Here is a 14757-nt window from a genome sequence, read left to right as displayed (position 1 = left end):
TGGCAGCCACCCCCACACACGTGTGTCCTTATTGTTCCCCACCCCATCCCCAGGGCAGGAAGCGGACCCCTGGGGCACAGGCTCTGAGTCACAGAGGCCCCAGGGCCTAACAGACACCCCTGAGACACATGCTCCACGCGTGTGGACAGAGTGACACCCCCAACCCCGGGCGCACAGAATGAGGTCCCCAAAGAAGTCCACGTCCTCACTCAAATTCTGAGGGTGTGTGGCCTTTCTTAGCCAAGAGGACTTAGCGGGTGAGGCGAGGGTGACCCTGGACAACCTGATTGGGCCCCCGGTCATCCCCGGGGTCCGAGTACAGGGGTAGGGGAAGGTGAGCACAGCGTGGAGGTAGGTCAGTAAACTGCGGCAGCTGCCCTGCTGGCTTGGGGGCTCCGGGAGCCAGAAGAGCTGGGAACGGTTTCTCCCTACAGCTCCGGGGAGCGAGCTGTGACTGCCTGTGAGCATGTCAGGCTTCCCGCCTCGAGGTCCGACCCGTGTCATGTGCGGCCACCCTTTGGCCCTGTGGCAGCTGCCCCCGACACTGACCCATGGGGCCCTGGGGTGCAGGATGCACAGGGCAGCCCCCGAGAGCCAGCTGCACGCCCTGACGGCCCTACCACCTCTCCCCGAGGCCTGGCAGCACTGTGTGGAGGGGCACAGGGTGGAGACGAGTGACGTGCCTGGCGGCATGTAGGAAGGAGCAGCAGTAACCCCCCCAGAAGGGCTGACCAGGCCAGCCTGGGCCTCAGCGCCTGCCACTCAGTCTCCCCCTGGGGATTCACGCCTGTGGGGTCTCCGAGCCACCAGGGGTCCAGTGGGTGAGAGGCACCTTGCTTGTCCTCGTCCCGAGCTCCTGAGAGCCACCATCCGCTAGCCCACCCGGGGTGCCCACTGCTCCCCCCAGCCTAACCCCACCCTCTGCTGTCTGGATAAGGCCTGCTCACTCCTGTCTGCTGCACCCCAAGCCCTCCCTGGCTGGAGACTATGAGGGGCGGGGCTGGTTCTGGTCTTGGCCGCTCTCCTCCTGGGACACCCCGCTGCTTGGTGTCCCCTCCCCACCCCAGAGGCTCTCCCTGGGGACCCGGAAGGAGAGCTCAGGCCTGCAGGGTCTGAACACAGTATGGGAGATTAGTGAAGGGGGGCAGTTGGAGGTCCCATCGTGCCTCAGAGGGAGGGGCTCAGGGCCCCAAAAGGTGAGGGTTCTGGGGGTCCCACAGAGAGGGTGGGGGACTTGGGGCCCACAGAGAAGGTGTTGGGCTTTCCCAGAGGGAGCAGGTAAAGCTGTCAGCACCAGGTCCTCCCTCTCTGAGATGGGCTTCATTACCCACCCCAACAGCCTCCTTCTGGGGTCCGTGGTTCCCAGAAAAGTCTGCACCCTGAGAACGAACCCATGTGGGCAGGAGGGAGGCAGGTGTCAGGGCCGGGCAGATGCCTGGTGTCCCCACCCTGTGTCTGACGCAGGAAGGTGCCCTGGGCCACCGCTGAGCAGCAGCCCCCTGAGCAGACATGCAGCACCACTGACTCCTGCCACACGGACTTCCGCACTGGCCACGGCTGTGGAGATGGGACAGGATTGCGCCTGCCCCTCCCACGCGCTGTAGGCGCTAAGGCGTTGTGAAGTCACCCTCCTGGGAAGACCCTTCCCAGAGAATGTCACCCTTCGTACAAGTCTAGGAAACTCATCTTCTCAATTAAATAACTAATCTTTGGTTAAAGTCCCTGTGGCAGAGGTTAAACTATCCCAAAACTCAAACCTGGTCCATTCCTTGAATTTATAGAGGAAAATAAGCTGAGTAGAACTGTACACTGGGATTTTTCTTCAGTGTCTGTGACCCAAAAAAGTGCAAGACCTGACATTTCTAAAGATCCTACTGTATAACCAAAAATGGGAACCAAAGTCCGTCAGTGAATCTGACTTCATTGTCTTCTGTTTAGAGTTCAGTGAGTTAGGGGGAACCATAGCCGACACACATGGGAGGTGACCATGGGATGCATACGCGCCCACTGTGTCCAACTGCGGTCAACACGTTCCTGCGTCTCCAACTGCTCTCCTGAGCACGAGGGTCTGGTGGGAGCTGAGGCAGAACACAGTGGGATGGCCAGGAGCCTCCTTTCCAGGTTTTGGGCATGTTTGGTAAATAATGGTACTGAGAGCACAGCAGATTTTCCTCTGAGAAAAAAAGACTAATTTGGTAGCAAAGATAACATGCTCCAGCATGGGTTAAATAGTGCTGCTTCAGACTATCCAAGACAACACTGTGCCTAAAACCTTCCTTGATAGGAGGAACGCTCCCGAACACAGGGCCACGTGGGAAGCCCTTCGACCCTCTTACTGCAGATGTGAAATAGAGGTGTGCTTAGGGCCGTCATCTGGCCAAGAACTTGAAACCATCGGGCCTGTGAAGGTCCCGCACAAGGCACGTTCCTGTGACCTCTGCACTCATGGCGCTGGGTTCCTGGTCTCACAAAGTGGAGAATAGGCCTAGACCATGCCCTGCCTCCCACAGAATGGGCAGCTCAGGATCTCTGTTCCCATGAGCTTCAGCTTGTAGAGTGGCTGAGCCCACATGGAGTCAAACCACTCTGACTATTTCCACTTCCCAGAAGCAGGGGGAATGTAGTGGGGCCACAGCGGATGAGCCCCATTGGGTCTGGAAGCAGAAGCATGAGGCCACAGAGCTTGCCAGGGAGGGTTTGGCAGGACAGCAGGTAGGATGGGTCTGGCTGTCTAGAAGAACCCTGCGGGTCTCCAGCTCCTGGCCCTGGGCGACTGGGGCAGGAGACATCAGCACGGTGTCTGCATGTCACATCAGGGGAGCGGCCTGCTGCCAAGTCATTTTTGTCTCTGGGAGTCAGCCAGCCCCGGACAGGCAGTCTTGCTGGGTCTGCAAGGCCCGCAAATGCCAGAACATCAAGAACACAGAAAATAAGGAGATCTAGTTAATATAATGAGCTTTGTGGCAAATGGATGGAGAAGAGAGTCTAAGAAACCTAAGAGCACAGGGGAAGTTGGAATAGTGACAAACACTCCTGCGGGCCTCGGAGAGAATCACAGGTGAGGCAGGGTCCGCAACGCAGGCACAGGCCCGTCAGAATCCAGGCACCGAGGAGGGCGTGTGGCTTTACAGCTGCGCAGAGCAGGCAGGCTGGGACCCTTACGTGAGTGGCCGGAGGAGAGCAGGGCCTGGGCAACCGAGTGTGCCTCAGCCCCGTAGCGGCCAGGGCGGGCCAGGAGCCTGTGCTACACCTGCCGTCTCACACCTGGAGACGCTGCTACCGAGGCCTGTGGGCCACCTGCCACGCTCTTCATGGCAAACTCCCAAACAGCCCCAACCGGTCCCAGTCCAGCCAGAAGAGGCCGAGAGCAGTGAGCACGCAGCAGCCTGTTGGCTGGGAAGCGGCTGGTGTCCTCAGAGTTGGAGACAGGTTGTTCACATCAGTTCTTAGGTGGTTTTCTCAGGATCCCAGCACACTTGGTGCTCCCCGTTCACATCAGCCCTGGAGCTGTGGGGATGTCACTCTGCTGCTCTCCCAAGCCCCTCATGGGCGATCACAGCACAGCTGGGCTAGGCCCGGACAAACAGACCCCCACAATCTGGGTAGGCCTTCCCTTGAGGAGCTTTAGTCATCAGCACATGCACTGAACCCTGCAGGGTCAGGAATCCACCCCAGAGATTCTGAGGGATCCACAGAGATGCTAAGGAATCCGCAGTGACGCTGAGGAATCCACCCCAGGGCTGCTGAGGAATCCACAGGGATGCTGAGCAGCAGGGGGCATTCGGAGGAAGGAGGCGGAGGGACCCTGTCCCACCCACATTGCCCAGACCCACTCCTTGCCTGCACTTGGCAAAAACCACACGGCCACACGGGGAGAAGGATGAATGTCGACATGTCCTGAGTGCTGAGCTCGAGAAAGGACTCAGCATGGAAGCAGCTTTTCATTGAGCCGTATGACATCGCTGGTGAAAGCATCCGTGCCAATGAAGTCGCCCGCAATGATGTTGGTGCACTGTGCGCCCGGCCCAGGGCACTGCTCCCGCACCCACCTGCTCAGGTAAGGCAGGCTGGGGAGTGTCATCTTCTTGAGGGACTCGGACGGGTGCAGGAGGATGTAGGCCAGGTTCTCCGTCAGGTTGATGCCTGCCACGAACAGCCCACCTGAAATGGACGTGAGACAGAGGGTACATGGGGCTCCCACGTCCGATCACCGGCCATCAGCCCCCGTCTCTCCCCACTTCTCTTCTCAGCCTCAGCTCTTCCCCCAGAAGTTGGGGTCCTGACAGGAAAGATGTCTATTTCCCATACTTCCGTTACACAGGACAGTGGATGGGAAATGCCCCCACAGACACCTTGTCCTCACCCCTGGATCTTGTGGATGTCTGACTTTATAGGGCCAACAGACTTGGGGATGTAATTCCCTTAAGGATCCTGGGATCACCGTGGATGACTTTCAGCTCAGTGTCATCAGAAGTGTCCCTGTGAGAGGGTGGTCTGGGAGTCTGAGGGCAGAGAGAGCTGTGGGGCGATGGCATCAGACATAAAGAAGGTGTGAAGGGCCCACAGCTGAGGACTGCAGGTGCCCCAAGAAGCCAGGGGAGGTGTGAGGTGGATTCTCCCTGGAGCCCCCAGAAGGAGCCAGCTGTGCCCACACCTGGACATCAGCCAGGGCCACCCGTTTGGATGTCTGCCCTCAGAACTACAACAGAACCCATTTCTATCATGCTAGGCCGTGAGGTTGTGGCGTTTGTCACAGCGGCAGAAGGAGACCTGTTCACCGAGTTGGCCAATGGTTTCCTAGCACAGTCTCCGAATCCTGAGATGTGCGGGTTGCCAGGCCACCCCGGGTCTGCTGAAGCAGGACCGCCAAGGGGCTGCAGCCTGTGCTTAGGAAGCCCCAGTGAGGCACAGCATGTGTGCTTGCCACTGGCCTGAACTCAGTGTGTGGCGAGGGCAGAGAGGTCTGTAGGCACCCGAGGTCCACGCTGAGCCACACAGCCTGCCTGGCTGCCACTGGGCTGGGTCCCATGCTCTCCCTTAGGATGCAGCCCATGTGCTGGCTGAAAGGCTGCTTTAGAGCCTGAACAGCCACTGAGAGCCGGGCCTCGTAGGCACCCAGGATCTGGGAGGTGCGGAAGGGGCAGCAGGCAAGTTCCTACTGCAAATCCCACCCCACGTCTGTATGGGGAGGCCCCTCATAGCCCCAGGACTCGATATCCCACCCCCCATGGCTCTGAGCACAGGCCGTACACGATGCCCCCAATGATAGCATTTTCAAAACAGGTGAAATCCATGAAAAACCATGAAATCACCATTTTAAGGGGGTTGCAAATTTGAAATTCAGATGCATTCAGCACGTTCACAATGTTGTGTGAACATCATCTGTATCTGATTCCAGAACATTTCATCCCCCAAAGGAGACCCATCCCCACGAAGAGCAAGCCTCCCCACCCTTCCCAGTCCGACAGCCACGGATCCACGTTCCGTCTGTGGATCTGACTGTTCTGGGCATTTCCTGTGAATGGATCCCACACCGTGTGTCCCTGTGTGTCTGGCTTCTGTGAACCTCATTTTCCTGGTTCAGCCGCATGGCAGACCTCACTCCTCTCCGTGGACAGACATACTCCACTGCAGTGGGACCCCACGTGTCTGTCAGCTCATCCCACGACCACCTGGGCCATCTGCACTCCAGGGACTTTTCAAGCATCTCCCACCCCCCACAAAGTGGAACCAGCTATATTCAGGATCGCACCAGGCTTGCGCCCAGACATTGACCCTCAAACCCCATCCCCTGGAAAGCCCACCTAGCAGTTCTCTTCAGCCCCGAGCAAAGCTGCCCTGGCTAAGCAAGGGCTCTAAGAGCAGCAGACGAGCCACGAGCTGAAGCCTAGCGTCCAGGACGAAAGCAGGCCATGCTGGCTGACACCAGGTGCCATGCAGCTGGCATCCAAGATGCTCCCAACCTCATTAGGAGCCTGTGCAGGCTGGCTGCACTCAGTATATGCAACACCGTGGATTTCACTCGTTTGAAACGCACAAGGTTGACTCAGACAAAGCTGGTCACCACATGGAGCTAAGCTAGCAGCCAGCCACGCACAGGCACCTGGAGGGGGACAGCAGGACCTGGAGAACAACGCGTCCACCTCGCACCGCACACCCTGACCATGAGGGAAGCGTGACACAGCGACTCCGCATCAAGAGAAGGTCCCTCTACCAGCACTGAGCACGTGCCGCCAACACCACAACCATCCTGTGACAAGCCGAGGCTGCTGTGTGCAGCATGCTTGCATGAAAGGGCTGATTTCCTTAAAGAGGCTAAAGCTCCATGATGAGAAGCGTGGGAAACGTGTCAGGGATTTCCCTGGGGAGCCATGTGAGCATGCAAGCCCGCGCCACCTCTCACCCCGAGTTGACCGTTGGGCCACATCAGAGCGGCTGCTGCCCGACCCCAAGGGACCGAGCTGGCGTGAGTGCCCAGCAGGCTCTGCCCCACAAGGGCGGCAGCGCACAGGGCAGGCAGCCCAGGACAGGCTTAGTGAAATAAGCTGTGTTACCGATGCAGGGAGGATTCCACACAGAGGAAGCTGCAAATGGAGGAAGACACCAAATCTGATAGAAACAGAGGGATGCAAGAGGCAGGGCTGCAGGCCCTGGAAAGGGGGAATCAGGGTCTGGCCTCAGGGCTCGGCGAGGAGGGTGCCCAGTGTGACCATGTATGTGTCTTCCTAGGACACATGTGCAGTGAATACGGGCAGCATATGCGAGGCCACACCATGCACATGGGTGTCATCAGGTCTCACCTGGGACTGGTGGCCTGGACCACCCAACGCACAGACATGGCAGGGGCTGCCTCTTGCACCTGCGTGGGTGTGTGCGTGTGCACATGCTTACGCGTGTGTGAATATTTGTGCATGTGCGCGCTCATCTCTGTGTACATGTGTGTGTATGTGCATGCACCCTGCACATGACCTTCCATCCCTGGTTGCAGCTGGTGCCCCTCGTGGCCCATGTACCTGGGCGGCCTCCACTCTTCATGCTCTCCAGGTAGTGGACGAGCTTCTCAGGCTTCACCTGGTCCCCCCACCAGTATGGGATCCTGGGCCACAGCGCCCCATGCCGGCTCACAGTGCCCTCATCCTCATAGGACACAAGCACCTGCTGGCCTCGTGCCCATAGCTGACGCAGCGTTGGCACCTCCTGCAGGGGAGGGGCAGTGGGTCAGAGGGGTGGTGGCTTTGTGGGCCTGTGCGCAATGATGGTGGTTTTGTGGGTTGTCCATGTGGGCCCCAGCATGTGTGTGAATGCCCTGGGCAGCCTCTCCAACATTCTGCCCGGGGCCTGAGGCCCTGGGGGCTCCCAGCTCATGGCAGCCCTGTTTTCCCTGTTTTGGCCCCAAACCACTGTGGGCCTGGGCTGCCCAAAACAAAGGGCCACATCTTGGCCAAAACAGATGTGGACTTCTCAGGCCCCCTGTGGACTAAGGGGGTACACAGCAGCCTCCATCAGCAAGCAGGAGTCAGTCACCTCGATAATCAAAGTTCAGGATGTGTTGTGGGCTGAAATGTGTCCCAAGTCCACATGCAGAAGCCCTCAACCCAGGACCTCAGAATGGGGCTGTATTGGAAGATGGGTCTTTAAAGAGGGGATTGAGGTAAATGAGGTCATAAGGTGGGCCCTGATCCCACAGGACTGGCATCCCTATAAAAAGAGGAGATGAGGACACAGACACGCACAGAGGGACAACCCTGTGAGGACACAGGAAGAGGACGGCATCCACAGGAGGGAGGCTCGGGAGGCCCAGCCCTGACCACACCTGGACCGCAGAGGGTCCAGCCTCCCAGAATGAGGCCATAATCTGCCCTGAGCCTCCGACCGTGTGCTCTGCTTTGGCCGCCCCGGGGCATGTATACTCAGGGTGTCAGGATGTGGCATCTTCTGAACCAGCACCAAGTGTGACCCAAGAAGTAGGAGAGGGGCCTCTCTGTGCTGTGTCCAGGATATCCTGTCTGCACGGGTGGGGCTGGGCTGCATGTGGCACCCAAGGGCAGTGCCTCTGTCCTGTGTGAGCCTGAGCAGGCCTGTCAGCAGCCTCACCAGCACCAGGACACTCAGCATCACGCAGGGTGGGACCTGGCGAGCAGATGGCGGTGACTGCACCCCTGACCACCACCCTGCCAGGGACAGGTGTGTGTCAGGGCCCTCCTCACCCCTCGGGGACACAGCATGTCCCCAAAGATGTTCTGGATGCAGGTGACCAGGTACTCGTGCAGGCCCTCTGTCATGCCCTCGAAGTTCCTGCATGCCAGGATGACTACCTCCCGAGGGTGCTGCTCCAGCCAGTCAGAGACCTCAGTAAGCGTGTCCTGGCAGGGGAGAGGGGCGCTGAGCTGCAGTGGGTGCCTGCATAGCCCAAGAAGATGGGGACGTTCGCAGTCACAGGGGCTTCCCCAAGAAAACTGGACAAACTGGTCAGGTTCTGTGCAAGCGCTTAGAGGAACACGGTGCTGTCCTCGTGACCTCAGCCTCCGTGAAGGACAGCTGGGCCACCTGCCACCTTCTTGGGGGAGAAGTGCATATGTGTGACCATATGTGTGTGTGTCAAAAGGCCGCGTGTGCAGAACGTGTGTGATGTGTGGCCATGTGTGTGCACATGAACATGTGTGACCATGTGTGTGTGCACGTGTGAGCCCATGTGCCTGCCCCCTCCAGAGGGCACGGCATGTGTGAAGTTTGGAAGCACCAGGGAGCATGGAAGGGCCAGCAGGTGACATACAGCCTGAGGTCCTGGAGGTTGTGCAGTGGGGCACGTGTGCCCAGATATGGATTAGTCCTCAGAAAGGCACGGGGGCAACGACTGTCCATGCTTGGTGGACAGAGGCTGGCATCTCCCATCTGGCACACACACATCTGGCTGTGGCCTCCCCCACACTGCACACCTGGGGCCATGTCCTTTGCACCTTACCTCCACCAGTGCGGTTGTGTACACCAAGTGCACAAAATGCAGGTTCTTCTCGGAGCCCTCCAGCATGTGTGCAATGCGAAGGTCCAGGTACCGGACCCCGGCGTCCAGCTGCTCTGTGACATTCAGCGTCTGTGAACAAAGGTCAGTCATCTCTGCCAGGGTGAGGTGGCTCCCACCCAGGACACCTGACAGGAACTGGGAAGTGGGTTTGGGTTGCCCACCTGCTGTTTGTGGCATCAAAAGCTGTTGGTGCTGGCAGGGTTTGGGCCCACTCGGGCCACGCATTTGGGAACCTGCTCTCCAGGGGACCCTGGCCATGTGGAGCCCCAGGCAGAGCCTCGGGGGACCCTATCCCTGTGGTGAATGCCTTCTGGGCACTGACACTGGTCTCCCGACGTGCTGCAGGGTCCTGCCTCAGCCTCCTTCCAGACAGTTTCAGGGAAGGGACCCCACTCTGGTCCTCAGTTGCCCTTTGCCAGGCTTCCAGATGCCACACCTGGACCGTCAGAGGTCAGGGGGAGGCGAGGAAGGCAGCTACAGTGGGAACGGTCCCCACCCCACTATAGCATGAGGGAAGGCAGGAAGGAATCCAGAGAGGGTAGGGAGAAAAGACTCTACTGCACGGGCAGTAAAAATGGGAAGCCGGAAGTAATTTAACTCATAGAAGTAAGAGGAAATGGCATTATGCTCTGTACACACAGTGACAAAGGGAGAGAAATTAGTATAAAGAGAATGAGACTTTCCCTCTATTCAAAATAATAGAAAACACAAGAGTAATATTAACACTGAAGCGTGGAAGAAGTGATACTGTGCTCTTTGTGGAAAACAGCCACGGGAAAGCAAGAATCCACGTGAACTAAAGTGAAGGAGAAGAAACGAACTGTAACGAACTGTACGCTCTACCCAGAGTAATGATGGGAAAGCGGTGATACAAAAATGCATAAAGAAAAATGTAGTGTGCCCTCTACACAAAATAATAGAAAAAGCAAAGCCAAAGAGGCAGTGGCTTGCTTTCTCCACATGGTAATGATGGGAAAGCGAGAATCCTCAGGGACTCCAGGACCCCAGCATGGGGGGATCCCAGCTTGGCAGCTTCCCCAGGCTGCTGGGGACCCTCCTCCCTCTGAGGGCTCTGGCAGCTGACCAGCTCTGCCAGCCCAGGCACCTGCCCCAAGGTGGGAATGTGGTTTGCCTACATTCCACACCTCCTCCCTGCCTGGCAGGTCCCAGAAGAATCCAGCTGCCACGTGATGAAACTCCGGAGCAAATCCATACAAAGCAGAGCCTGGGGCTAGGGGCTGCCAGCTGAGAACACAGTCTCTGGCGGCTGAGTGCCTGTCAGCAGAAAGCCCTGCAGACTGAGTGCCCCCAAAGCAGAGGCGTGAGGCCCGGCTGCTCCCCAGGTGCCCACATGGCACCGGCACCAGGGGACAGCTCCCTGGAAGGTGCTGGCTGAGCGTGTCCAGAGTGACAGGCCATGACTGACTCGCCAGGAGGCTCGTTTCTGTCCTCCAGGACCTCTCTCCCAGCTGCTCTGCAGACCCCAACAGCGCTGACCCACACCAACGACAAGGGCTGGGCTTGAAGGATGCGATCAAACAGATTTACCAGGTGGGGTGGCTCCTGCTCCCTCCCCAGAGCGCTTACTGAAGAAATCTGGTCATTGCAGCTTCCTCCCATTTCCAAATGTGTGCAAATGTCTAGACAAGCCTGTGGGTGACTCCACAGCCAGGGGACATTTCCCGCTGGCCGGAGCATCTCAGACATGTGCTCAGTGAGGAAGAACATGTATCGCCCACCAGGCTCCTAGCTGCAAAGCCTCCTGGCCCAGGACAAGGAAAATGAGAGACTGTTCACACAAAGGCGGTTCCCGGCTGGCAGTGACATGCACCCCACGTGATCCCCCAGGAGTGCAGCCACATTCTTCCTCCCCTGCTTCCTGGAAGGTTTTCTGGGCTGGCAGAGTTTGCTTTCAATTCTACTTCCCCAGCAGGAATGATGTCACCTGCCAGGGTGGGGTGATGCTGGTCAGGAACCAGTCTCTGAGCCCACGTACCCTTACCTGCGTGACAGACCACTTCATCACCACAGGGCGGGTAATGAATGGCAGGACCTTGTCCAGAAGCTGCAGCAGCCAGGACTGGTCATGGCAAATGGAAGATTTCTTGTTCAAGCAGTATGTCATCGTGTCATGGCTCCCTGCAAGCAAGTGGGCACGTTTCACGGCACCCACCTCTCTGAGCTGCACACAGCAAGGAGTGGAGGGCGCCCCAAACCCACATCCACCCAGAATCCAGCAATGGAACCTGTGGGGAAATAGGGTATTTCAGGAGCACGGTGGCCCTAAATCCAGTGACAGGTGTCCTCATAAGAGACAAGGGGAGAGACACAGACAGAGGGGAAGGCATGTGGAGACAGATGGGAGGTGTGTGGCCACATGCCACCAGGAGCCCCCAGAAACTGGAAGAGGCTGGAAGGAGCCTTCTCTGGAGCCTGTGGAGGGAGCTTGGTCCTGCCCTGCCTGGACCTCAGAGCCCCTCCTGGATCTTAGATGTCTGGCCTCCAGAGCTGGGGAGGATGATTCCTGTGGTTTAAGCCCCCAGACTGTGGTGCCTTGTTTTAGCAGCCACAAAAAACTCATGCCAAATAGATATTAATTGCAGAAAATGGAAACATACAGGTACAAAAATTAAGTCCTCCACTGACATATATATTTATGTGTGTGTATCATTTTATACGACATATGGATCCACTTATACATGGGCATAATCCATAATCCAAAATATAAATCAAGACCAAACTGCATGAGTTCTAATCTGCTTTTTACTTAACATTCTATTATCAGCATTTTCTTTATCAGCAGAGATGAGCCTTAATATTGTCTGAGTGCCTGTCTTCTCCATGGAAATATGTCTAGAAATGTATGATAGAGTTCACCCAACAAGAGGGTTTTCAGTGTGCATAGCACCTGACGTGTGTTCTGCATACCACCGGTCGCTTCTTTCTGACTCAGCCTTGGAAGTGGACTCTGCCAGGTGGTAGGAGGGGAGCCCATTTTGCGGCCTCCACCCTCAGCCAGTTTGAGTCTCTCCAACCCGAGGGGCCCCTGCAGCCACCTGCCTGGCTCTATCCGCTCTGTGTCAAGAACCTCCCTGGCTTCACCGTCTTCCCATGGGTTCCCTACACAGAGGGATGGAGTGGCCAAGGGAAGCATTGCCAAAACACTTACATGGCCATGCCTCCCGAAAGCCATGCTGACCTGGGGCCTACCACGGACCTGCCTTGGCCAAATCAGAATAAAGCAGATGGAGAATGGGAGATGCCATGTGTGCGCCTGCATGTGTGTGCACATGCGTGCGGTTGGTGGGGCTTCCCTACTTGGCACCCATCCCACAGCTGCTTCCCCACGGCACCTGGAGGCCTCACCTGGGATGGAGAGGTGGTGGACGGGCACATCCCAGAGCTGTGGGCACAGTGCTGACATCCAGTCCGTGTTCATGGTGCTGGGCAGGCTGGGGAAGCTGCCAGAAGAGCTCACCTGCCCGCCCATAGGTGGTGAAGCTGTGCCCTGCGGGAGGAAGCAGGGTTTTACAGTCTGACAAGGTGCACGGAGGACACCATTCTGGCCATGTGGACATATGCACATTGAGAGGGAAGAGCTGGCAGGTGTCCTCCAGAGGAGGGTGGAGGGCAGCCCGAGACAGGGCATCCACCGCCTCCACGCCAGGTACATGTGCAGAAACGGACTTACTGTCCGGATGAGCCGACAAAATGAGCACCACACAGGGAAGGGAGGCTGAGGGTGCATCCGCTGTGGTCTATGGGGGCCGTCCGGCATGACCCAGGGCCAGGATGGCCCCCCAGGGCCAGGCACCCCCCCAGGGACAGGATGGTCCTGCATGGTCCAAGATGCAACCCCCAGGGCCCAGTGACGGTGCCCCAGGGACCAGGATAGACCCCAGCACAAGGCCCCCCGTGGTCCAGAGGCAGGACCCCCAGACCAAGACGGCCCCCCAGGGACCAGGACAGACTCCCAGGGACAGCCATCCCCTACTCCAGACAGGATGGCTCACTCCAACAGGGAAGGTCAGTGTTTCCAAGGACAGACAAACCAGCTGCTGAGCCTCACCTCCAACCTCCAGACCAAGTGGGGGCACTTCAGGCTTCCGAGAGTGTAAACTGCAGAAGGGACAGAGTATGGGTCCAACCCAGGGCCCCAGAGGAGCTGGCAGGCCAACAAGTGCTTGTTGTCGAGCCAGGAGCCATTCTAACTGAGCAGTGGGTGTGTGTCACCTGCCCTCCCACATCCCTCAGCAACGCCAACCAGCTCTCCCCATGTCACCAGGTCACCTGACCACTGAGCGTCTTGTCTTGTCCCCCTACTGCAGACCCTGGCCTTCCTGCTTTAAGGAAGATACATCTGTGATTTCAGCCCCAGAGTCGGATGCAGGTCGACCCTGGTAACCCCATCCCCAGGTGCAGCCCCCAGCCCTGCCTGACAGACACCTGTCTGGGAGAGCACCTGTGCACCCGCCCCCCACACCTCCTCACCAGCACCAGCCCCTCCCCCATGGGCCCTTCCTCCCTCCACACCGTCCAGGCACAACCCAGTTGAGCATCTGAGGCCAGGCTGCAGGGTGAGCTAAGGTTCCCAGTCCCTCTGCCCTGGCCAGGTGAGGCACCTAAGCTCCACCCTGACCCCACAGGGAGGCTCCTTCTGTCCCCACACCACTGGCAGGAAATGGTTCTCAGGTGAATAAGCAGATGAATGTGCATGGCTAGCAATCCCTTGACATTCTGTCCTCCTCCTCTGGCCCCCTGCCTGCTCCCAGGGACCCCACCCACTCACTCAGCCCCCACAAGCTCACCCAGCCCCCTATCTGCTCACCCAGCCTCCTATCTGGTCACCCAGCCCCCTATCTGCTCACCAGCCCCCACTGGCTCAGCAGCTCCACATTTGCTGACCCAGCCTCCAGCAGTGTAGCACAGGCCAGAAGAGCTCAGTCAACAAGTCCTTGCCCTGCCAACCCACAGGGTGAGCGCACATGACAGGGCAGGCACGTCACAGCCCTCAGGACTCCGAGCCATGGCCCAGGGGCCTGGCAGCTCTGCCGGTCTGAACCTGAACAGGGGTTCCCACCTGGGAGCAGGGCACGGGAGGCAGGACCTGCCCCAGCCTGTGTGGAGACCACATGCGGTGCCTCCCCCTGGGCTCTCCCCCCTGCGGGGCGTCACTCACCCAGGCTGTCACAGACCCTCCTGAGTTTCCAGCAGCAGCGTCCTTCTCTCTGGGCACTTCCTAAAATGCTCTGGGCTGGGATTGGATGACTGGATATTGTGAAACCCACTCCTTCGAGGAGGAGGAGCTGCCCCACGGATCTGTCCCAACACATGACAACCCCCAGCTCCAAGCAGGACCCCACTGTGGGGGCAGCATTGCCAACTGGGGCCCATGGGTCCTCACAGCCACCAGTCTTCAGTGACTGGACCCTCCTGGATGCCCTGAGTGTGACCAGGTGTCTGGAGGTCAGAGGTGGGAGTGTGAGGACAACCAGAGGTCCAGTGGATGGGACGGGCTTGAGGGCACCTGACTGCCTTACCCTGCTCTGGCTGCTGTCCCCTTTGGGGTCACTGTAGACACAGGGCCAGAGCAAACAGATGCCAGCAAGGGCGGGTTGCATCATCCCCTTGGCACCCACACCTGTGGTCTCCGAGCAGGACGGACACCTCTGGGCCAGGCCCTCAGGTGTCCGGCCCTCCTAGTGCTGAGTGGCCCTGGACCTGCCCTGGTGGTG

The 14757-nt window shown here is 58.4% G+C and overlaps 1 protein-coding gene across 5 annotated transcripts; it reads right to left on the bottom strand.

The window, feature by feature from the left end:
- Positions 1-2929: 2929 nt before the first annotated feature.
- PLCXD1 (phosphatidylinositol specific phospholipase C X domain containing 1) lies at positions 2930-14426 on the bottom strand. 5 transcript variants are annotated; one of them, XM_037013419.2, is made up of 8 exons: positions 14202-14380; positions 13092-13141; positions 12389-12530; positions 11025-11161; positions 8963-9091; positions 8208-8363; positions 7014-7197; positions 2930-4161 (listed from the first exon to the last, which is right to left on the bottom strand). In XM_037013419.2, the coding sequence occupies exons 1-8, from the start codon at positions 14353-14355 to the stop codon at positions 3923-3925; spliced, it is 1191 nt and encodes a 396-aa protein (XP_036869314.2). In that variant the 5' UTR covers positions 14356-14380; the 3' UTR covers positions 2930-3922. The 5 variants fall into 5 exon arrangements, with proteins under 5 accessions (XP_036869314.2, XP_073084215.1, XP_036869315.2 ...); XM_073228114.1 differs by lacking the exon at positions 14202-14380 and adding an exon at positions 14103-14120; XM_037013420.2 differs by lacking the exon at positions 14202-14380 and adding an exon at positions 13891-14082.
- Positions 14427-14757: the final 331 nt, after the last annotated feature.

The sequence above is a fragment of the Manis javanica genome, chromosome X (genome assembly GCF_040802235.1).
Source record: "Manis javanica isolate MJ-LG chromosome X, MJ_LKY, whole genome shotgun sequence".
NCBI classification, from domain to species: domain Eukaryota; kingdom Metazoa; phylum Chordata; class Mammalia; order Pholidota; family Manidae; genus Manis; species Manis javanica.
Note: the sequence above shows the minus strand (reverse complement) of the source record. Positions and strands in the feature narration are given on the sequence as shown.

Coding starts and splice junctions, on each gene's coding strand:
- PLCXD1 (XM_037013418.2), bottom strand. CDS start 14,355: ATGTGTTGGGACAGATCCGTGGGGCAGCTCCTCCTCCTCGAAGGAGTG. Junction 11,269..12,388: donor CCACCACCTCTCCATCCCAG/GTGAGGCCTCCA, acceptor ATTTCCCCACAG/GTTCCATTGCTGGATTCTGG. Junction 9,092..11,024: donor TGAAGTGGTCTGTCACGCAG/GTAAGGGTACGT, acceptor CTTTGTTCACAG/ACGCTGAATGTCACAGAGCA.